Below are 25,757 nucleotides of genomic sequence, written 5' to 3' on the forward strand. Positions count from 1 at the left end.
TTATTTTTGAATTATTTTGAAATCTTGTTCGAGTGACAAATGGATATCCCATCTATAATATCTCAAACTCTTTATATTTTAACCCTTAATCTTAAATAATTAAGGCATCTAAATTGAACTTTAATCTAAATCTTAATTTAATCTAGATTAAAAATCACCTTTTTATCTTAATTAAATAATTAAAAATTATTTAAAATTATAAATTTTTCCCAAACACTTAGGAACACCTCACTTTAAGTTCTTTCTAACCTTTGGGGGTGATTCGAAGTAGTTTGGAGCTAATTTGGATAAGAACTCCTAAAATACCCCATATTAATCAAGTTCGATAATTCCTTAATTGTCTAAAACTTCTAAAATTTATAACTTGGTTTAGAAAACTCCAAATCCAACAAACTCATAGTTTAACTTCTCTCCTTAAGGCCTAATATTTAACTAAAATGCTAGAACTCCCAAACCTAGCTTATTTCTAATTGATACCTTTTGGACCCCTTTAGCTTTTTGTATAGGAGGAACCAGTCCTTCTAAAATTCACTAAATCTACTTAAACTCTAAAGATCACTATCCTAAACATTAAAATGAATCCATAAACTAAAATTAATTAAAAGTGGATCATAATTCATTAATACTTAAATTTTTATCAAATTCCCCTTTCGGACCTTTAACAAACCTGAACTTGAAACAACTTGAACTAAGTACCCGACATAGGAACTATTCAAAACCACATGAGCCTGCTACACCATATAAAATTTTCTAGGGCACCACTTCTTGCTCTAGTATTAGGGTCGGTGTTTTTTTTTTATATTTTCTATGTTGTGATGATCTGTGTGTGGCACGAGTGTTGATTGACTTGGTTTGTTTTGTTGTATTATGATCGATATGATATTTATTTCATTATTATATTTTCTATACTTTACTTGTGATATGATTTGTGCATTAAATTTCCATGGGCTAGGGGCGCTTTGATACTAATAATGTTTTATGCATGTGGTCATGCTCATACAACACTAATAGAGGGGGCAATGATTATTGAGCTTTAAAACTAATGACATTTTCTACAGGCGCTTCAGAAATTACTAAAGCACCCTCCGTAAATTAAAATAGCATGGTCAAGTGTGATTAGAAATTTGTTTTCTTTACATAAATTAACTACTTTGGTTATTATATATAACTGCTTGTGATTTTATCATGATAACCTTGCAGGTTCAGTCCTGGTCTAGATTTTCCTTTTTATAATGTAATTCATTATAATTCATATTGAGTTGTGAAAGTCTTTTAAAAGTGAGGCATTTAAAGCACTCGGTACCCAAAGAGAAAAAAAGGCCATTCATAGAGAATTTCTTATTCATTTGAGTACCCTTTTGGATGACGAATCACATGAAATTCGAATGAGATGAACCAAAGGAAGACAATCCGGAGAAGGATGATCCACTCAAAGATGAAGACTTGAAGACAAAATGTCTTGCTTTTAAGACTCGCGTCATTTATTAGAATTAAAATCTAGGTTATTGTCGGTGGAGCCTAACCACTATTACTTTTCTATAGATCATGAGTTGTACTTATATAACACTTGCCGTAGACTTTTGATTTTTCTATATTTTGTGGATTTATATTTATGTGTTTATTTTAATTGTGTAGTAGAAATTACATATTTTTCTAGATTTCTTTATTGCATGTGCTTGGTCTAATTTGTGCTAGGCTCTCTAGGATAAAAAAAAAACTTTTTTCTACTAGTAATTAATATTCAAAATTTTATCATTTAAATAATTTTGAAACTTAATGACCTAGGGAATAGCTAGAGTCATCTAGGGTCGCATGCATATTATTGCATTATTCTCTCTCCTTCTAATAAGATACTTTTCTATCTACGGGTAGAGTCCGGATAATCTAACCTATGAGGATGAGGTGCTGGACCTAGGGAAGCCTAATTTTTTAAAAAAATTATTTTCTATAAGCCTATTTTTTAAATATTAAGCATTAATTATTTGAAAGCCCTTTAATCAACATGCATTGCATTAGCTCTAGGAGCATTCACTCTACATGAGTTTAGGGCCAATTAAGAAACTCTCTAGACGTCAACCGTACTTTCAAAAATTGAACTACCTACCTATGTTTCATAAATATTGAATATCATAAATTTTATGCATTTAGGTAGTTAGCTAGCATTCCTTTTTAGGCAGGATGTAAGCCTAGGTGCATTAGTTAGGATATGGGTATTGGGTAGAACACTAAACCCACCTTAGATCTATGATTCAAGACTATTACATTGAGTGTCTCGTAGTATGCCTAATCAGTTGGTAAGTTCCCTCTTCTTTAGGGACTATAAATCATGTCTATATACATCACATGGATGACGCCACTTGTATCTTTTCCTTTTGCATGCTTAGAGTGTTTTGTTTTCCTCCCTCTAGTCTCTTCTTGATACCTTAGTCCCTTCGAGTGTGAATCTAAGCTGTGTATGTTGACTAAGCCATTTCTTAACCATTTCTTTTCCTTTGAGTAGGATTTATTAGTCTCCCTTCTATACCAATCCCTTCCTTGGGAATGAATAATATCAGATCCTTAATCGAGAGTTTTTTAGGGCTCCAGCTTAAGATATAATTAACCACGGTGTGGGTCTTCGAAAGGATTCTGCTCGTGTGATTCGAATGCAAAGGGTACGATCACACTATCCCGTAGGACAAAATGGTCGTAGGATTTTACAATCGACACAAGCAGGCCGATGGAAGAGCAGATGGAGTTATAAATATGATTAGCCATGGAGGATAGCGGCTTTCACCTACCAACCTCGATGGATAATAATATTTATAACCCAAAATTCACGAGATTTCCCCTATTCGATACATCGGCTCGAATAGGGTTTATTTGATTGTGGGATCAGTTTTCTACGGGCGCAAGCCCCCGTAGTTAATTACATCCTAAGCATTGACTTAGGAAAACTCTCGATTAAGGATGTTGTATTATTCACTTCTTGATTTGGTGCACAGATAAAGTTCCTAAGTTCTATTCCAAATAGTCTCTTCTATTTACCCTTAATGATGATTAGACATTTTTGAATGGATAAAGATATGATTAAAATATTGAGTTTAGAAGATCAAAAGCCGGATTACTATCCTAAGAGAAATAACATACTCAAAACACAGATGAAAGAGACACCGAGGGGTGAACAACCTGGGCTTATGCTTGCTTGGAGTGAGCTGCCAACTAACATCCTAAACACAATCAAACGTCCTATATGTATACAAGATAGGAAAGCTCTATCCTGAGAAATCAAGGATTTGTAGTTTAAAAGATTTCAATCAGGGACTCTATAATATGCAAGAGGCTTACCTAACGCTATGTATGATGCATGAAATGGCTACAAAATATCCCTAAGTATATTGATTTAATGCATATATGTAAGTGAAATGTAGTATGAAGTAAGGTGTGTAAAAATAAATGCATGCATGACATCCAGAGTATAGAAAAAATAAATAAACACGCCCTAAGGGTACCCTCCAGCCAAGGTACCCGCACAGAAAATCATCAAAGTCATGCCCACTTCGTGTGGGAAAACAGCGATGCCCAATGGCATAAATAGGTGGCCTACTCTACAGGCCTAACTGACCCTAATGGTCTCTAAGGCTCACAGAAAAAAAAAGGAAAAAAAAGGGGGGGGGGGTATCGTACCCAAAACTGGAAAAGGCCAAAATCCTAGCGATGCCCACTTCGTGTGGAAAACAACGATGCCCAATGGCATAAGTAGGTGGCCTACTCTACAGGCCTAAATAACCCTAATGGTCTCTATAGCTCACAGAAGGGGCAAGCTTTGACCTATAGGGCCGAAGCTTCGTTAGTGAACTAACCTAAGGCTGGCTACCTAAACATGCTAGAATACCTATGAACAAGCAGTGTGTGATGTGAAGCAGTTCCGATATATAATTAAAAATTTACTTTACAAGTTGCAGAAATTATACCTGACTGTATGTGGCGCTGTCACTTAAAAGCTTATAAACCAGCGCGCCTCGTTTAGTTCCCGATCATTAAGCTCCAATGTACACTCGCAAGATAAGATAACAGAAAAAATATATATATAAGCGTAGATTCCATTCAAGAAAGAAATGCAGATAAATGACAAAATATAACTAACAGGAAATGAATATAGCTAACAGGAAATTCAGTAATTGCATTTATAGAACATGTGTACGTAACAAGCATTGAATAACAAGAGAAAATGTAAGCCTGACCTAGAGCTAAAAGTAGTGTCTTAACTAAACCAGCCTAGGTATATGTAACAGTGTATAGTTTTGGATATGTCATATATAAGGAAGTTTAATTATAGTTGCTTTCATTTGATTTGTTAAAGGGCAGAAGGAGGATTTTGGTTTAAGTCTAAATTATTAGTACTTTAGGATTGATTTTAGAACTTTTATTTTAGGATTTGATTGATTATTTTAATTGGTTATAAATTAGAAAGAAAGATGCATTATGTGGTTTATTATCAATTAAGGAGGTTAATTAATAAATTTGCTATCAACTGGTTCGTGGCGTTGTGCCACCAGGCTCGAGGAACCAGGCCTCCTTAGGACACTTAGCCCCGCAGCCCGGAGTAGTCCATCCTAAAAACCAAGTTGATATAGTTATATTAAGAGGTTTGTTGATTGATTTTTAGTAGATTAGTTCAAGGTCTGATTGAATTTTAGGTGAATTAGTAGATTTGGGTTTTAGAAGATTTTTAGCTTAATGAGTTTTAGTTTAGGCTTGTTTTCTTAACTCGATCTATGTCTTTTAAATTTTACGTTGGTTGAGAATTCATTATTAGATTGGTTAAGTTTGATTTTAGGTTCTGTATTTTAATGATTATGAAATATTAATTATAGTTTGAATATAAATTAAGTGTTTTAGTATATTTTAAGTTGGATTAAGGTTAATTTGTTGGTTAATTATTAATAAATTAAGAAGGTACTAAACCTAGAAAAGAACGTGTCACTAAGTTTGAGTTTTGATGTCTCTACCCTATAAGGAGCATGCATCCTAAGTCTATGTTATCTAAGACCGATCCTTAATTTTTGTCCTTAGATGTCACTAGTGTTATAGGAAACGAAAGGAGATGTTTTTCTAACCCTTCTAGACATTCATACATGTATTGATAGGTTTAGTGATCTACAAGTGAAATAAGACAATAAGTGGGAGAGTAGTAGAAATGCAAGAAGAACAAAAACTACAGAATACCGAAAAGAGAGGAAGAAATGAAAGACAAAACAATAAAGGAATGTGGGCATTTTGTTATTGGACATGATTCTTTGAAGCCAAGCATGTCTCAAAATAGCCTCCTCCCTAATTCGATATGATACGAATAGAGAAGAAGGCACTTACAATGCCCTTTACTGTCCCCACGATCCAAACAAAGCACATGATATAAGACTCAACTCAAACAAACTTAACTACCCTCTAAATAAAGCTCCAATAGACCAAAAGAAACAAACCCCCAAAATGCAACCCGAAATAGGCCCCTTACTTGAAACCCAAAACATGATCTTACTACTCACTAATCCAAAACTATCTAGGAAACAAGTGCAAGCAAGAAGAAAGACAACTGCCCACATAAACAAGATCATTCACTCTAAAAACAAAGACACAAAAGAATCTTTCCACCCAAAGCCAATTGTAAGACCATGAATCCCCAAAAGATTTATAAAACTTTTTTAATGAGACTACACATAAAGCCCTACATGAACGACCTACTAAAACCTTCCCAACACAAAACAAGACAATTCAAGTGCTTTTCTATTGTATTTGGAGTGGGGTTAAAACTCGTGAAAGGTTTCTCAATGAGAAGACGTTGTAAAGTCTTCCATTATGAAACATTCACAAGACACGACGCAAAACTTCTCAACATAAAACAATTCGTGAAACACATCATAAAAACTTTTCGGTGCAAAACAATTTGCGAAGCTTTCGTAAAATTTCCTACACACTATGCCAGAGAAATATTCCAAACAACAAATTTTTCAAAAAGAAATATATATATATATATATATATATATTTACACATAAATCATTCCCTAAGACTTTTCAATCATAAAACTAACCATAAATTTTCTTGGCTTAAGACAGATCAAACTTCCATTAAACATAGAATAAACCATGACTCATTCAAGCATAAAACAATCCCCATAAGCTTTTCAAACATGAAACAAGTCATAGACTTTTTTTTTTACATGGGATGAACCATACAATTTTTTTTATTAACTCATAAGGATTTTCAATATAAAACAACTCACAACATTTTTTTTAAAGACAACTCATGAAGTTTCTCTAGCACAAAGCCATCCGTGAAATTTTCTAATACAGACATCGATACGACTTTCACATAAAATTCAAACCGGCAGAGATAAATTAAGATATGAGAAAGCATGAAAATATCTCGCTACCCACTATAACCTCATGAAGCCCAAATAGTCTCCGACCTAATCATTAATTTCATTATACAATGCCTACCACTTTCCAAATTTCAATAACATATGCCACCAGCCCAAAATAACTTAATCATGGAATTGTGCGTAGAACATTTTTTTTTTTGCTTTTCTTTATAAACCGTTGAAGTACACAACTGTCTTCATTAAGTGTTTCTCATAAAATCATCCAAGCAAACTCAAATGCAAATTTTTTACATAACAAAACCCTCAATATAATGATGATTAATGAAATAGAAAGCCACTGTTTATAAATAATGCCACTATCTTACAATCATGTTCAGTGCATTTCCCAATAAAGCATACATATGATAACTTTCCAAAACCCATAGCATGGCTATTTCTTTCACATGGGTAGAACCAATTCGAATACACATGCTTCACAAACAAAAGAGTTCATCTCAGTGAAGAACAAGTCTCCATTTTGACACCAAAAATCAAATAACAAGTTGAATGATTTGTTATAGGGAAATATATTGAGACAATAAAAATCTAGAGGCCGTCATTCTTCCAAGTGTCAAAACATATCTCTTTTTTCTTTACACATATGAGATTACGGGCCACTCTTGATAGTCATAAAAGGAGGTTTAACAGTGTTAAAACCCAAAGAGCAATCTTGATGAACATAAGCTAAGAAACAACTATTAAACAACCATAACCCATTCCATAGCCACCTTTTATAAAATATGATACCAAACCATCCAAATAACTTTTATACAAATCTTTTAACAACAAGTGATAAATGGCATGTAGAAAGATGCTTTGATAAGTTGTGAATAAAACTCCGAACTCATAACAAATTATCAAATATGATTCGACAAAAGACCCCAAACTCCTTGATATAAAATACCTAGCAAAACTTTCCAATCATGAAACCACTTATAGAATTCTCTAACATAACATAAGTCACCCAACCTTCTTTTGAACATGTGAGTATGGCATTTGAAACATGGAGTATATGTAGGTGTATACTCAACTAAATCATAGATTCCCAGATTAGGCATGTGATTTCATGATGTGGACATACACATGAACTTTCCAACAAAGCCATGAGCCTTTGACATCAAATATGAGTATAGCCTCCACTAAACAATGCTAATGAATTTCCCCATTCACTTTCATCAAAAGTTTGCAAGATAGGAAGAGAAAAGAAGCAACCAAGTATTATGTTCATATAAAACTTAAGAAGCAAATAAAGAATCATTGTGATTAGCTCATAAGCACATTGCTAAAGCTTCGACACCTCCTTTATCTTACAAAATAGAAAAGAACCCAATGCTCATATTAACTGTTACTGACAATGCGAATGAGCACAAAAGCTTTCTAACATAGTTATGGTTCATAAAATCTCCCTCAATCATTGAAATGAGATGCAAGTTTTAACATCATCTGGTGTTAGCATGATGCCATATGAAAATTTAAGAAACAAACTATTAGAATAACTTGGAATTTTGTTCAATCGCTCCTAAGATTTATTGAAGACAATTTATTATCTAAACTTCCCAAGCATATATAAAAAAGACTAGGCATCCATATAAAGTTTCAATGTTGATAGCTCTGCTATGTTTTATCCTTCTTTCAAGAGCATTTCATCAAATAACCAAAGTGTAGAATTATGAAATTACAGAAGATGAACTCATAGGAATACCATATTATGCAAACAACCTCATAACATGTGAAAGTGAACCAAAGACCCTAAATAATCAAATTCCTTCATAAAGAAATCATCCGCAGAAGAATAGAACGGATCAAATAGTGGTACCTCAATCTCTTGAATCTGTCAATAAACCAACGATCCCATTAAAAGCGCATTACTTAATTTATATACTAGGGGAGGCAAAGAGCATGAATATAACTCAAAGTCTTTCACACTAAATCCTCTCAAATATGAACATTATGATGCATTGAAAGCTTCAAACAGCGGTTCTCTGATTGCAACAATACAGCAAAAACAAACCAACATTTTTTTATCTCAGCAATAGGAACAATCCTGCTCACATTTTCTTACCAAACAGAGAATGCAAAGAAGATGGAAATGCAAATAGAAGGAGATAGAAGGAAGGGAAGAGGTTACCTGCCCTAAAGAAGAAGTAGAGGCAGCGTCGGTTGGGACAAGAGAGACGGGCTAGTCCAGCGAAGATGTCGGCTAGGTCGGCGTCGGGTTCAGCCTTGAAGGTCGGATGAGCTTGGAGGTGTCAGGCTCGATCTCCAGGTGATGGAGAGGGAGTAGGAAGTAGGGGCTGCGGAGTTGGCTCCGTCTGGGGCTCGCGAACCGGCAAAAACAGGGAGGGGGCTTCGGGGCGTCAGCGAACAGAGAGGGAAACGGGAGAAAGAGCTCTTCGGCTCTGGCTCTTCACTGGAACCCAGAGAGAGAGATGGAGAAGGAGCGAAATCGAGAGAGCGGCGTCCGTCCTCTCTAGGGTTCACGAACAACAAGCGTGAGAGCCAGGGGGAGAGCGACTTGCCTTGGGAACTCCAGGAATACCGCGTGAGATGGAGGCTTCCGCCTTTAGTTAGGGCACGAGAGGGAGATAAGGGAGATCAAAGCCGTCCGATCAAAATTTTGATCCAACGGTGAGATTCAAATTGACTTAGAAAATTATTAATGTTTTGATTAGGATTTAGCTAAACCCATTGGGCAGAAATCAGGTCCAAATTGAGAAAGATTTGGTTCGATCCGGGTCACCTCGAACTCACCTCGACTCGACCCAAAAATTAATTCAATAAAATAATACAAAATAAACTCAAATTAAAATTAATGTTGATTCGAATTGAATCAGGCTCGACGAGGCTCGATCAATTCAATCAAACGCGTCCAATGGCAATTCGGGAGAAAAACGAGGTCAACACACGGAAGCTTGTACCCGTGGGAAACAAAATTCCATAATAAATAAATCTCACTCGAGATGATGTATCGAGTGGGGGAAATCCCATGACACTGATCAGGTCGTGCATATTATCACCCATAGGGATGCGCTGGCGAGAGCCACTATCCTCAATGGTTGATCATATGTATGATCTAATATGCCCTCCCATTGGCCAGCTTGAGAAGAGCGTGGAGGCCTGCGATTGTTTCTATCCCTCGGTGTGGTATGGTCGTATACTCTCTACACTCTCTCGTGCAGATCCCTTTCGGATGTCCACAATCTTAAGCCCAAATCTTTTTTGCTTTAGTCATGGATGTTCTTACTAGCGATTTGCAAAAGGATGTTCTCTGGTATATGCTTTTTGCTGACGATATTCTTCTTATTGATAAGACTAAAGATGGATTTGAAGGTAAATTTGAATTATGGAGGTCAACCTTAGATTCTAAAGGTTTTCGTTAGAGTAGCTCTAAAACTAATACATGGAGTGTAATTTTAGTAGTAATAGTTCTAGTGTGGGATTTATAATTTTGAGCGATCAAGTTATTAATAAGAGCACACATTTTATATATATTGGGTTTATTGTTCAGAGTGATGGTGAATAGATGGGGATATTATCAGTAAAATTCAAGTTGGATGGATGAAGTGGAGGAATGCATCGAGCTTGTTGCGTGATAGAAAAGTACCACTCAAACTTAAGGGAAAATTCTATAAGATGGTGGTTAGACATGCGATGCTTTTATGACACAGAATGTTGGCCATTAAAAGAGAAGCATTATGTTAAGTGTTGCAGAGATGAGATAAATGGCTTTACTCTTAGAGACATGATATGAAATGAGCATATAAATGAAAAGGTTGGAGTAGCTCTAGTGGTAGATATGATTAGAGAGAGTCACCTTAAATCATTTGGTCACATAAAATGTCGGCCTTTGGATGAACCGATTAGGAGAGTAGATGTTATAGATTTAACCTATGTTAATAAAGGTAGAGGTAGACTTAAAAAGACATGATTAGAAAATATTATAAATGATAATTTCTTATTATATATAAATAAAAATTTGACCTTTAATTGGATATAATGGAGAAAAAGTATTCATATAGCCAACCCCCCCACATAGTGAGATAAAGGCTTGATGTTGTTGTTATCTACATATTGGGCTACATAACTTGTGCAAATTAGCATTTTTTATGTAGCTTTTCATGTAGCTTCATAATTCTATAAATAAAGGATTACAGGGCAATTAAAGGGATATACTATGAATACTTAAAATCTCTCTCTTTCTCCCTCACACTTTTTTCTTTTTCTCTGTCTACTATCACCCAATTAAGCTTTATAAGAAGGTCTAAGTATTACCCACAAACAAATTAAGATTCAACCAGGACGCGGCACTCATAATTAATGAAAAATAAAAATAAAAATATTATATATTGATATTTTTAAAAGAAAATTTTATGTTATTTTTTATTTCGAATGTTTATCTTACTATTAAATGTTATTATGATACATATATATATATATATATATATATATATATATATATAAACTACGTTTCGAAGGAGCCGCCGTTGGCTCCATCTTCCTCCTCCTTCACCTTAGCTACTTCTCAAAACCCACTCTCTCTGTCTCTCTCTGTTTCTCTTTAACTCTCTCTACTCCAATTTCTCCATAACCCTTCTCCTGCTTCCTCCTAGATCCTCTCGCAGTTCGCGATTAGGGTTTCCTTTGTTGTAGTCGGCTTTCGTCGCATTGATCTCTGGATATCATGCCCCTATGCTTCTTCATTTGTTACCTCTGCCTGTTTGATTTATAATTAGGTTTAGCCGATCTCCAGTTTATGGAGATGGAGGCCACACGTAGATCTATCTTGGACCGCTCGAGGGAGCCAGGCGCAAAGAAACCTAGACTGGCAGAGGAGAGCGAGCGGGACCGCGGCCATTCCGTCGGCGTCACATCTGATCGGAGTCGTTCCTTTTCGCAGGCCAGGCCGGCAGTCGGCAGCGGCGGAGGCAACCCGAGATTTAAGGCGAGCGAGAGGGAGGAAAGGGAGGAAGTGGGAAGAGGGGGAGCGTCTTATCAGCAGCAGCAGCAGGAGTTGGTGGCGCAATACAGGACGGCACTCACGGAGCTGACTTTTAATTCGAAGCCTATTATTACTAATCTTACGATCATTGCCGGGGAGAGCCTACATGCTGCTAAGTCTATTGCTGCCACTGTCTGTGACAATGTTCTTGAGGTAACCTACCGCCTCTGTCACAATGAATTGAAAGTTATTGAGGAACTTAGTAGAAGGAGCTTTTATGTACGATGAAAAATGTTTTTGTTTGAAGAGTTTTTTTTTTTTTTGCGGTCTACTAATGTATTTTTATAAATAGATGTAATAGAATAAAGGTCAAAGCTTATGTTACTTGTATGACAATATACCCAGCTTCATATGTTGGACCCTTACTGTGATAATTCGCCATTTATTGTTACAACGTTCTTAGTTGCAAATGACAGTTGTGATATTGAATTAATGTAAGAGTGACCAATAGTGAGGGAAGTACTATTGTAGAGTACGGATCAGTGTTAGGCATGCCCGCTGTTACATCTGATATAAGCACTCTTATTACATTCAGCTCCTCAGTTACTAATATATTATGTGGAGTTGAATTAAAGTTTAATTAGCCAATCATGTTCTTTCTGTTTGGTTAGAGAGAAACCGTCTGGAAGATTTGAAGGCCGTGAGCTGCATTAACTTGCTGTACAACAATGTTTTTTGGGGTTATTCTCACTTGCTCTGCTTTCAGGCTGGCATTTTAGTTGTCAAACTATCCACTTTATTTTGTTTCAGGATTAACTGTTTTTATATCAACTAATTATGCTAATTCCTGATTATTAAATGAGTTTTGTGAGTGTTTGATGAAGACTTGTGCCTCTTCAATCTCCCTTTCTAGCTCTTGTTGTAGTTTCCATTATGTTGTATCGAGACTTGGATGGTCATCATGAAGAGTGTGCAGCAATTATCATGAAACACTAACATATGGTCAAAGTTAATGTTATTTTTGTCATGTGATTAATTAATGCTAAACATTTATGAAGTCTGGATTACCTTACCCAGTCTCCTCCTAATGCTCAGTCTTTGAATGTTGGGGTTGGTGCTAATTGGCCCTGCCAAATAGGGATGGCTCACTCTGCTTCCAGGCTGGCATTTCAGTTCTCAAACTCTCAGGATTGACTGTTTTTACGTCAAGTAATTATGCTTTTTCCTGACTATTAAATAAGTTTTGTGAGTGTGTGATGAAAACTTGCGCCTCTTCAATTTCTCTTTCTAGCTCTTGTTGTAGCTTCCATTATGTTGTATCAAGACTTGGATGGTCATCATGAAGAGTATGCAGCAATTACCATGAAAAACTAACAGATGGTCTAAGTTGGTGTTATTTTTTTCATGTGATTAATTTATGCTAAACATTTATGAAGTCTGGATTACCTTACACATAGGTAGAAGTTATTACATCATTCTCCTAATGCCCAGTCTTTGAATGTTGGGGTTGGCGCACGAATTGGCCCCTCCAAATAGGGATGGGACAAAATGAGAACTTATGACCATTCAGCGTCTCTTTCTAGATTTTTTGTTGTTTCCATTTAGTTGGATCATTGATTGGATGGTCATGGAAATGGTGGTCATCATGAAAAGTGATTTGCAACTACCATGAAAACCAGCAAATGCTTGAAGTCAGTGTTACTGTTGTCATGTGATTAATTTGTGCTAAACATTTTTGGAGTTTGGATTAACTTACCCTAGGTAACAGTCATCACTACCTACACTTAATGTTCAATTTTGTGGGACTAAGTTGCTTAGACAACATTTCCCTATTTCTATCTACTAATGCTTGGTACTTAAGAATGCAGATTTTTAGGAGTATATATTACATAAATTATGTGGGAATCATTGTTATTAAAAATGCTTGGCATTCTCAATGCCAAATTGATTTGAGGTGCTAAGCAGTAGCCTAGGTGTTCCTGTGAGAGAAATAAGATGCTAAATAAAAATCACATATTTTAATTATGAGAAATACTTTTGAAGGATATGATATGTAATCATCATAACAAATATTAGTAATTTATTTTTGAAAAATACATTGTTAAATTTATGTCATTAAAAATTCAAAAATGAAAAAAAAAAATTGCCAAAAAGGTTATCTAAATAAAAGTGCTCACAATGTCCAAAAGTGATGTTTCAAGTTTAAACAAATAAATAAAAACTTAAATTGGTAGCTTCCATAATGTAAGATTAATCTAATCTTTACTACTATTTATTTCATCTTATTCATCACCTATGCTCTCTTTCTCATTATTAGATTCATAGTCCTCCATCTCATAGTATGGTTGTGTATGCTTTAAAAAAAATCATCATAGAGACTAGTGCCCTAATGCCTAGCACCTTATACATCAGCACTCGCCTATGCAGTTCCTTAGTGATGGTGCATATTTGGGAAGTGTTTGAAATAGTGGAGCCTCTCCTGGCCTAGCTTGGCCACAGACCCGGCGACTATTGGAGCGCTTGATTTGTTTTTAATAGCAATGGTGAAAGTATTTGTTGATTATTTAATTATTTGTTTTATACTTTTATAACCCCACGTAGTGGGATAAAGGCTTGATGTTGTTGTCGTTGGTTTATACTTTGATGTGTCAAAAAGTTCTTGTAAACATAAGTCCTTGATCATATTTCATGTTTATTTTTATGGGGAATTTTATATTGTAGAGATGAAAAGTTCAATAAAATATTCCTTCCTTTGGGTTTATTCAATTTACCAATGTCTTGTATGCTTTTCGTGACTTTTTGTAATAGTTTAAGTATGTTTTCATGCTTTAAGTTTTTGCAACTGTATGCTACCATCTTTTGTCACTTCTTTATCACCATACTTGACTAATTTGTTTTCATGATGTTGTGCATGTTCTTTTTGCTTATGTGCAGGTTCCTACTGAGCAAAAGTTGCCATCTTTGTATCTTCTTGATAGCATCGTGAAGAATATTGGAGGAGATTACATTAAATATTTTGCGGCAAGATTACCACAGGTAGATTATTCTTTCAGTTACTCCATTGATGAATTCATCTAATTGGCTTACTGGTTGTTCCTCTTTTTTGTTCCTTATAATTGATTATATGTATTAATGTTTTAAATTTTAGCATTAATTTCTCATTTCAATCTATGCCAGGAAACATTTTGTACTATTATTATGACATTATCATCTTTTTCATTTTCTGATTCCAGACTTGATATATATATATATATATAAATTTTTTTTTTCTTTTCATTTTAAGATCATAGCCTGATATGCACTTTGATTATTCTTTTGGGGTTGCATGTGCTCTTTTCCTTGGCGTAGGTATTCTGCAAAGCCTACAAACAAGTTGACCCTTCCATACATCATAGCCTGAGGCATCTATTTGGAACATGGAAAGGGGTATTCCCCACTTCTTGCCTCCAATCAATTGAGAACGAATTGGGCTTTCAACATGTTGTAAATGGTTCATCTGGAAGCACCGGAACAAGGCCAGATGCTCATTCACAAAGGCCATCCCACAGTATTCATGTTAATCCAAAGTATTTGGAGGCTAGACAACGCTTTCAGCAATCCACAAGGGTAAGGACAGTTGAACAATATTGTTTATATATATAGTGGATTATCTTTATTTATCCATCTCAATTGATGTTCATTGGAAAATTCATTAATGATGTACATGCTTCATTTTCTTTCTTGTATAACTATAATATCTTGCTGCGACTCGGCACTTGACTTCCTATAATCCTGTGCTTGATTATTATTTTTACTTCTTAGCAGACTTCGTTGTTGAAAAGAACAAATTTGATGTTTTCTTAGCTTTCCGTTATGAACTAGGCTTTTTCTTTTCAACCATATGGGGTTATAATCATCCAAGAAATGTGTATAATATTCCTGTGTAATTCACACTGTTTGGCTAAGAAACAATTGCTATTTTAAATGTTTTATTTTGAACTTGACAAAATATAGTTTTTTTTCTTAAAAAAGCAGTATTAGTCACAAAAGCATTTTAAGTTTTGTTTTTTCTATTTATGTGCTGCCTTTGTGCTCCTTCCTATCGTTTCTACTAGCAGAAATTGGTTCTAACTTTATATCTACTGCTTATGCTACATGCGTGTTATTACGTTTTGCATTTTATCTGCTTAGGTTACAGTATTTGGCCAGAATTCTTTGATTTTATCCAGTTTCTGTAGTGTACTTTCACATTTTTTGTTAAAATTAATGCTGAATATGAAAATGTATTACTCATCAGTCATCAAACCTGACATTTTAAAAAAAAATAATTACTGGCTTAGTTGAATTTCTGTTTTATCATTTTCACATTGCTCTTGTTGTAGAAATTCTGTTGAGCTGTTTGGCTGCCAATTTTATTTCAAGTTTTAGATCTACTTTTTTCGCTCAAATTTATCCATTGATCTTTCATAAACTAAGTTAATGGTCATAGCTTTGTTATGAATTTGACAAAAAAGTATAAGCAAGAAAGTAGGTTTTAATTGTGGTTTCTAGTTATGCGCTGCCCTTTTTCCTTTTTCTATTGTTTCTTTTTTTTACACAAATTGCTCCTATGTTTATATCCAATTTATATGCTAGATGTTTAGTTCCTATTTATTTGTATTTTGTCACAAAGGCTACATAACTTGGTTAGAATTAATTTATTACATGTGGTTCCTGGAGTATATGTTATTAAACATGCACTTTTTTTTTTGTCGAAATAAATGCAGAATATGAAAAGTGATTACTTATTAGAGTTCAGCCATTGCAAAAACAAGTTTACTGTTGTAGTTTAATTCATGTTTTAATAATTTTATTTCTATATCTGTTATAGAAATTATGTTGAAGAGTTCAGCTATTCCTTTTATTTTAAGTTGTATGCCTAATTTTTGTGTTAAAATTTCTCCCTTTCTCTTTCATAAACCGAGTTAATGGTCATGCCTGTGTTTTATTACATGTGCTCCTACGTGAGCAAAAACATATGGATACATTTATTCAGCCATTTTGAAGAGGTATCCAATTTTTCAATGAATGTTTGATAATAGGCTATGAATTATTCTAAGCGCTTTTCAACTGTCTTGTTTATGTTCTTTTATTGCAATAATCATTTGCAGAGGAAATAGAAATCAATTGACCTTCAAGTTGTTGACATATTTCATACATGATTAACTAATAACACGTTATAAGCATAAACTGCATTGAGATATTTAAATTAGGTATTATAACTAGAAAGCCTAGTGTAGAAAGATAGAAAAGTAGAAAAAAGTTCTTAGAATTTTTTTACTTTATTCTATACAAAATGTGAAAGTATATATGGTCTTCTGTAAAAGTCTTGCAATGGAAATAAATTAAAGCTATTTTAAAAAAAAAAGGAAAAAAAAATCTCTAAGAGGGGTTGATGACTAGAAGAGTAAGAGTAGGCACATGGATTGTCAATACAAAGAACTCAAATAAGCGGTCTTTTTACAAATTGATTGAAAATTATTGCATCATCATAGAATGTCATTTTGAGATCTTGATATTAATCTAGTTCGAGGTAATAAATTTTCATTGCATTAAAGTTCTCAATAACATTAACATTATCATGCTTGATTGTTAAAATCTCAGTTTTGATATAATAAATGAGTGAAGCATCATTCACTTTTGAGGATCCATATCTAGGTTGGTTGGCTTGTGGCATTCAAAACCTAATTCTAATAATTAATTATTTAACCTGGAATATGATTTATTTAATATAAGGTTTTTGCTTGTTTTCCTCCACATCATTATTATATTTTTTTAAATGTTCAGGTTTTGTTAGGAAATCCCATGCCATATTAAATAGCTAATAGTCTTACAAAGATGGATAGTTTGCTCTGCATGTGTGCTCTATAATCATGAGGCTTTGAGGGCGTTGCATTAGTGGGTGGCATTGGAGATCTTGAATTGTGAAGGCTTTGCATTAGTGAGTGGTAATGGAGATTTTGAATTGTCAATCTCTTTTATATTCCTTTTTTGGATTCTCATGAAAAGAATTAATGAGATGGACAAGAGGTGTTTGTCTCTTGAATAGAGATTTCTCCCAATGGTTTGGTTTTCTTGTGAGAATGGAATGTTGGAGAAAGAATTGGTGATTATTGAGATCATGCTTCCTTGATGGCAACAAGGAAAGAGAACGGCAAAAAGAGATTGTGAATTAGATTTTCTTGAGTACCATCAGGATGAGAGACAAGATAGTGGGGGGGGGGGGGGGTGGGGGGGGGGGGGGGGGGGGGTTAATGAATTTTTTATTTCAACTTATAATAATGATATTATTCTTCATACATTGACCATAAAATAAGGTTATAAATTAAATATTTATAGAAATATGTTGCAATTTAAGTTAAAATTTAATTCAATATTCATATTTAGACTCAATCTACTTTAAAGTAAAAATCAAAATCATCTAAAAAGAATAATGCCTACCTAATTTTAAATAAGAATAGCATAATAAAATATGTAACAATTAAACTCATGAACCTATTTGATTCAATCTAGACTTGGATCTAGCTTTGATTCTTGACTTTAGTTTTTTGTTACTTTAATTTATTTAGGTTGAAAGAACACTCTCACTAAGAGCTAGTAACACTTTCTTATATTTGATTTGGCACATCTTCATCAATTTGTTATGTGTGATCTATAATAATCTTTTGCAGGTGATTCGTACGCAAAACTAATTTTTTGTATACTTTATGAAATAGTAAAGAAGATATGATAGATGAATAATATAATTAGTATTCGTTGATTGCACCTTATGTGAAAGTTATATAACATTTTGTTCAGATTCAATTTCAATTATCATAAATTCCCAAGGAAATAAAAACTGAACTAATGGTTTAGGTGGAAATTAATTTTTAGTTTTGCTCACACCTTTTATTGGTTGGGCATCATATATTTGTTTAGTATGCTTATATAGCACTCTAATATTAGCATCCTTCAATTTGAAAGTATAAATGTTGGTTCTAGTGTTATGAAGAACATTCATGTCATAAAGCTAGGGTTGACCTATCAAATATCTAGCACCAGTCATGTTATACACTACATTTCATATTAGAATATCGATCAAATTGTATATGCATGATATTTTCCGAGAAAGAAAAAATGTCTTGACCCATGCAACATTAAAAGGACTTAATGCTGCTTAGCCTTAAGATTGCATTAGTCAAGGTGGTTTGAGATATGTCTTTCATGGTACTTCTAACATCTATGACTAAATATCTGGTTATTGCAAGAAATAAGTGGGCATTGAGCTGAGTTTGAGCGAGTTGACTTGAAATGAATAAGTCCATGCCGACTTGTATTAGCACGAAGCTAAAGTGTAATTTAACTTAGTCTACTCAACATAAAAAAAGTCTATTTTGAGTCAACTCAAAATGAATTTTTGGTTACTCATCGAATCAAAAAAAAAAAAAAAAAAGATTTGGTGATGAGAAATGTTCAAATTTCTTCCCAATGTGAGTGAGATTGGAATTTTGGGAAATTTAACTATTGAGTTGTTTGTCAAAAGTACCCACCCACACACATTTAGCCCCATGTTTCCGCACGCATATATATATATATATATATATATATATATATATATACAGAGAGAGAGAGAGAGCGAGCGAGCGCTCTAGCGAGGGAGGGAGCTCTAGAGAGAGAGAGAGAGATGGTCCTTTAAATTTTTTTTTGATTAAAATAGTTCTCAACTATATAAAAATATCAATTTGATCCTTTGATTCTTTAAATAGGGGCTAAATTAGTTCTTATTTGGGATCATCTAAGTTCCTATTTTAAAAGTCAAGAGACTAAAAAGGGACTTTTAAATAGTTAGGGGTCATTTTGGTTCCTTTCCATGAAGTGGGGGAAGGTTAACATGAAAGAAATATGGAATTGGGGTAAGGGTTTGTAGATTTTAGTTCTGACATCAAATTGATGTAAATCTTGACTGCATCTTTTTTTGTGCTCCATGTTCCTCTTGAAATTTGCTTGGTTTATTAAGGAATAAAGTGGAAGTAGAGTATTGGTTTCTTGAAGAAATAGGAGAGCTGAATAAATCAAGAGATGTCACAATAATGAGATTTTCCTTTGAGAAAGGGATGTGGAAAGAGAATTGGGAATTCTCAGCATGCATAATTTGGTCGAGAGTGAAAAAAATGTTGAAAGAGATTGGGAATCAGATTATTGTGAAGATGGAATCAGATTATTGTGAGGATTATCAGGAAGGGTGAGGGATCAATCTAAGTTTCTTATTTCAACTCATAATATTAATAATAACACACTCGTCCTACCTTTTGATAGAAATAATGTTTTAATTTAAATAAAAAACTAATCCTATCTTTTCATATAAACTTAAATCTAATTCTATCATTTTAGTTGAATTGAATATCAACATTTTTCTTAATGGATAATTGTACATAATTGTAAATAAAAGTAACCTAATAAAATACATACAATTAAATTTATGAACCCGTTTGATTTAATCAAAACTTGGGTTTAGTAGTGATTGTTGATTTGAATGTGTTGCATGGTTAGTGATTTACATCGTTTATTTTGCGTATTAATCAAAAGTTTGGTTTCACAGGAAAAGTAATGCTTTACCAACTATGCTCTTGCCATATTGGTTATCTTCTGGCATTATATCTTGTAACTTTTCATGGAACAAGTATGGCTTTTTGGTAATTCACTTATTTTGCAGCAGCTAATTTATGTGCTGAAAGGTCTTATTATTTTTTTATATTATGAAGGGGAAGGAAATAAGCAGCGAAGACATTGATGAAGTTGTTGCACCAGTTGATGATACAGAAAGGTCCATTCGAAATCCTAGTGCTGGGAGTATTAGGCAGTGGTCTGAATTATCTAATAAGGTTCCTTTATGAGTTTTCTATGCCTTATTCTTATGTTCCATTGCTTCTAATAGGCTACAGAAAGAAAATTTAAATTACTCTTAATAAACTACTAAGTGCTAAAGCCTTTTGATTTTTTTGTTTTTTGAATAATAACATTTCAGGATGTTCAACTCCCTCAAAGGGAACAACCAAGTGACTTTATTAATGAGAGAAAAGGTTACAAGGATATAAGAGATCCTGTTTTTTCTTCTCAAGTTCCACGACAGCAAGATATGGGAGTGGGGAGGATCAGTGGCCGGGTTAAAGATTTAGATGAACTAAGGAGGACCGTTGATCAGATTAGTGAGTTAGATGAACCAAACAAACCCTATTTTGAGACCGGTGTGGCAGCTCAATCAACAGTCTATAGAAGAAATGGTTTTGATGCAAATCATGCTTATGGTAGCTATCGAGCATTAAAGTCTGCTCCAAATAATAGTCAGGTAGCTTCAATCCATTCTAATAGAACAAACTGGCCGGTTTCTAAAAATTGGAAAACTTCTGAGGAGGAAGAGTATGTCTGGGATGAAATGGGTTCCAGATCAGCAGATTATGAGGGAGCAAGAAATAAAAGAAACAGTTTGAGTACTGATGATCAGGACAAGTTACCTGGCTTGCAAAGTCGTGAGTGGATGCCCATGGAGACTGATCAAGTTGACTCCAGATTAAAAAAAATTGATGCAGTTAATCCGCGTTCAAAAACTGTAGGAATAGAAGATAGAGTTCATTTCACAAGCGTAAGTTTCCTGGCATTTTTTTTTTAATTGCCTGATATTCTTCTAGGAACAGGAAGCTGTTATGCTCTGCTTGGTGAATTTGAAGCCTTGATTGTGCTTAGTAGAAATTACACTTCGGACTGCATAAGCTAGCCACTAAATCTTCTTTTATGTCTTACTATCATTTTATTCTACTGCGGTAATTGTAAACTTGAAATGACTAAACTTGTCATCTCGTTCCCGCTGTTAAACAGAAATGTATATGTGCTGCTTTTTTTTATTAGGTTCGTTAACACATTTTATGAAGAATGTAGTTCGAACATCAAATCTACACTTAATGTTTAATTATAAAATAGACAGTCGAATCACTATCAGTAAACATCAAACATAGTTTATAGTTATAAACTTCATGCAGGTCTCGTTAATATAATTTTGATTTTTTCCCTTTTTGAAGGATGGTGAAGAGCACTATTCACAACAACATCACCAAGAGATTGAGCCGAGAGTAAAGAAGGGTACATGGCCTCTGCCTCTGCGTGACCGACTACTGCCAGCTCTTGGGTTAGATCATACGATATCAACGGTTTCAGGTCAAACAGAGTGCAGGCCAACACCTCTTGGTGGTGCTTTATCTACTAATAATGATAATTCAATCATGCCCAAGTCTGGATTACAATCTACTCTTCCTTCAAGCTTGGGCTCTTCTATAGATGGATTAGGATCGGGTGGAGTTTTAGGGCAGCAGAGGCAACTGCTTCTGCGATCTCCTTCACCCGTCTTTCCTTCCATCCCATCTGCTCCCCTTCAAAAACAGAAACTACGTGGTCTAATGGACCAAGATTATCTTCCAGTTCACTCATCTCAAATAGGTCAGAAATCAAGCCAGCTTGCAGACCAGTTAAACAGGGATCCATTTGCACCAGCCATTCATGACTCTTTTCCAGTTTTATCGGAAAAACCAGTTCAAAAGACTCATGCGACATTTAATTCACAGCCTTCCCTGCCACTTACTTCTTTGCCCGTCTTATCACCATATCCGGAGCAACATAGGTCTTCATTGCGACAGTCTCAGCCTGATCCATTAATGCAGGCTGTCCAGAATGAGACCTCAGCACCTGTATCCCAGGGTTTTAGCCCTAATAAGTCAAAAGGATTGTCTGGTGTGATGCACTCTAATTGCCCCATTGATGTTTCTAGGCAATCCAACAACAGTAATTTATTGGCTTCAATTTTGAGTACTGATGTTTTGCCTGACAAACCAGCAAGTGGTTTGAATATAATACATCCTCCCCTTCCAAGTGGTCCTCCACCCGCACAAGCGTTGACCTCCTCTGCTTCTTTGCCAACTTCATTCGCAGAAATGACATCTTCTCATGGCATTGCTCCTGCTTTTGCACCCCTTTTTCTAGGAGGAGGCAGGCTACCTCCATTGCCACCTGGTCCTCCACCTTCAATATCACTAGTAGGCACCTCTTCACAAACCATCAACTCAGCTAGCATTGGTCTGAATCCACTTTCGAGCCTCCTGAGCTCATTAGTTGCAAAGGGCCTAATAACCTCGGCATCGACAAAATTGCCAACCATTACTTCTAGTCAGATGTCAAAGGAAAGCTTGAGTCAGAACAGTGATCTAGATGCAAGTACATCTACCCCACCGCTTTCTTCGAAAGAGCTTATAATCTGTTGTGAGGCATCTAGTCCGCACCGAGCCTCCTTGGATGACAGTCTGATAGGTATTCAATTCAAGACTGAAATTATTCGCGAGTTTCATCCTTTGGTGATTGATAGCCTCTTAGATAATCTAAAGCATCGATGCATGAAATGTGGTCTGCGATTGAGACATCAACATGAGCTTCAGAGTCACTTGGATTGGCATAACTCGAATGACTCAGAAATAAGTAGTATGGACAAAGCGTGTCGGAGATGGTATTCAAGCATCAGCAGCTGGATTTCTGGAGATGTCACGCCACCATGTGGGCCAGTACCTATCATTCCCATAGAAGCCGCACCTTCTCAAGTGATACCAGAGCCTATGGTTACTGCAGACGAAAGGCAAAGCATATGTGCTCTTTGTGGAGAACCATTTGAGGACTTCTATTCTATTCAGAGGGACGAATGGATGTACAAAGGGACTACTTATCTGAACCTAACGGATGAGAAATGTGTTTCCAGAGGCATGGAAAATAGCATAGTGGAGGTCCCCATTGTGCATGCTAAGTGCATTTCAGCATCTGCCGTTAATGGAGATTTTACTCGGTACAGTTGACTAATAATGGAGTTCAATCTTCCCCTTCAGTTCGGTAATCTTTCAATCTTTATTTAATTTCTTATTTTTTCCTAGAATTTTTTTTTTTTTAAAAATCTCTGCTGTACTTAAGTTGATACCAGTGCTTATTAGCGTCATGTCATTTTAATCTGAAAAAAGGGATTTTTATTGCTGTTTTTTATTATTTTTCTCATTTTCTGATGATTCCTTAAAAAATTACCTACTTGAATTGCTATTTAGCTTATCAACTGTGTACACAAATTTTAAAAAATATATATTAGGATATCCTGTTACATTTTTTATAAGCTTAGGGTTGAGAATTATTGAATTAATTTAAATATAAATCTAATAATTTTCCTCATACTACTTATTTCAAGATAGCCTGACCCAATTTTTTTTCCACAAGTTCCCGTTTGTCAGTGAAACTGCCAGATCTTGGAGATATGTTTTCAAGTCAGAAATGATTGGTTAGTCTATCGGGAGATTATATTTGCTGTTTCAACTAGACTATTGTAAAATTTCAACTAGGTTGGTTGCTAAGCAGTTGGTGCTGCTGATCCATTATCTAAATCAAATGCAATCCTAGCTAGGGTTGTCCATTAAAATAAACATTTTAATTAGTCTCATTCCTAAGAGTTTTGGAAGTTGTTAATTTCTTGAATTTGATCCTCGCTTGCATCACAATCTATTCCTCTCTTGTGGATTTATCAGTTGGAAAGAGCAAGCATTAAGTTATGAAAAATTAACTCATTATAACTTTTCCCACAATTTCTTTGAAATTCTTGTGAGTATGTGTTCCTGGTGCCTAGAAGCATAAAGTTCGGAGAATATCTACTGACATTACCATTTTTCGATATTCATATTTTTTGTAGGTATGAACTGTGTTTTGCATCTGAAACTCATTATGCTTAATGAGCTGCACTGTAACGGCTCCTGGCAATGGAAGCGGGGGCATTACTGGTTTGAGGTTTGCTGGTTGCTTTTGACACTCTTTTTGAATTTCATTAAGTTTGATAATATGAATATATGAATCATTTTGATAGTGTTATTTGTGCATCATATAAAATTTGCAAGATATAGACATGAAAATAGGGTTAATCATGAATTTGTGCTAATAGTTGAAGTTAGAAAAAAAAAATTTATTTTTTTTTAGTCAACGGTGATGAAGAGCTCGTTCAGTTCCAGCAACAAATTTTAAATGCTTTTTTTTTGTAGAAAACCAAAAAACACAACGAAATATCTGGATGGAGATATGGTTTAATAAAGATGAGGGATGATTGATCTTGAAATTGTGACTTAGATGATTCGACGTGGAGAGCTGCTTAGTTTAGGGAAGATGTTGTTTGTTGTACCAAATTAATTGATAGAAAACATTTAATTTGTATCATTGTTATCTTACCTAATCTCTATATATTCTTAGGAGCAGTTGTGACTACCCTTTTTGGGCTGTATCAGCGGTTTTGTGGCAAATATTTATTTTCTTTTATCGAACTGTATGTATTTGAAATAATTTTGTTTTGCCCTAAGAAGGACATATGCATGTATGAAACATGGTTTAGCATCTATATAATTCTTCTGCATTTGGATTATTATTATTATTATTTAATTATAAGTGCATAAATATGGGATTTGATTTCAGGATTTCGGCAATAACTGTAAATTTTTTTACCTGAGAGAACAAACGCATATATGTTTGTTTGTGTGTGACACGTCTTACTATAAACATGGATATTGTCAATGCTTTTTTGTTCGATATTGTCTGAAATTTTTTAGAAAATGAGAAAATATTATTATTATTATTATTTGCTTTCGGTAGTAATGTACCAGGACGAAATGTTATGTTTTTTTCCCCTTATTTTAGCACTGTTTGAATCTGGGAAATAATATAGCATTGTTTAGGGCTTTAAACTTAAGTATTGCTTTGTTGCAGCCATTAGCATCGTGGAAAATAAGCAACATTTGTAAGCCGCCGAAGTATTTGCTGAATGCCCATTGAACGAATAAAATGAAATTTGATGTGTTATCTCTTCCGTTATTAGGCAGTATTTCTTGGCTTGTAAATTTTGGGCTTTTTTAGCTCTTAATATTAGATAAAGCTGTTAGCTTCGCTCTAATATATTAAAAAATTAGAATGGGTTTTTGTGTTATTGAACTGTATGAAAATGCATATGTTATGCGTATTTATCTGTAAATTTTAAAAGTTCTGAAGTATGTAGTTATGCAGATATATGTATTATTCCCTATCCATGAAATAAGAAATTGACCCAGGAGATCTAAATTTCATTTGGATTAATGAAATTTATAGTCTATTATTCTTGAGATAAAAATTGACTTGATTATCTACCCTGAGCCACATTGGAACTTCATATTTATAGGCTATTTTCAATTATTATTGTTATTTTAATACACCTGGAGTGACTATTAAGGGAGAGGGAAAGCTTGTTAAAAAAACGGGCTTAGGATAGTATATTTTAAAAATGCTATAAATAATTTCTGGTCTACAACTGAACTTAATATATACATAAGGGTCCCTATGTA

At 34.5% G+C, this 25,757-nt stretch overlaps 1 protein-coding gene across 2 annotated transcripts; it reads left to right on the forward strand.

Moving 5' to 3' along the window:
• The first annotated feature begins 10,864 nt into the window (after positions 1–10,864).
• LOC110112608 (polyadenylation and cleavage factor homolog 4) lies at positions 10,865–24,808 on the forward strand. Of its 2 annotated transcripts, XR_002305046.2 has the most exons (8): positions 10,865–11,550; positions 14,272–14,373; positions 14,686–14,943; positions 20,097–20,216; positions 20,360–20,974; positions 21,408–23,253; positions 24,092–24,186; positions 24,435–24,808. XR_002305046.2 is itself a non-coding variant. In XM_020844895.2 (7 exons), exons 1-6 carry the CDS (start codon positions 11,152–11,154, stop codon positions 23,217–23,219), a joined length of 3,306 nt encoding a protein of 1,101 aa, XP_020700554.1. In that variant the 5' UTR covers positions 10,865–11,151; the 3' UTR covers positions 23,220–23,253; positions 24,092–24,808. The 2 variants fall into 2 exon arrangements, 1 of the variants encoding a protein (XP_020700554.1); XM_020844895.2 differs by having other exon boundaries at positions 24,092–24,808.
• Positions 24,809–25,757: the final 949 nt, after the last annotated feature.

This window comes from Dendrobium catenatum, unplaced genomic scaffold (genome assembly GCF_001605985.2).
Source record: "Dendrobium catenatum unplaced genomic scaffold, ASM160598v2 fragScaff_scaffold_459, whole genome shotgun sequence".
Classification (NCBI taxonomy): domain Eukaryota; kingdom Viridiplantae; phylum Streptophyta; class Magnoliopsida; order Asparagales; family Orchidaceae; genus Dendrobium; species Dendrobium catenatum.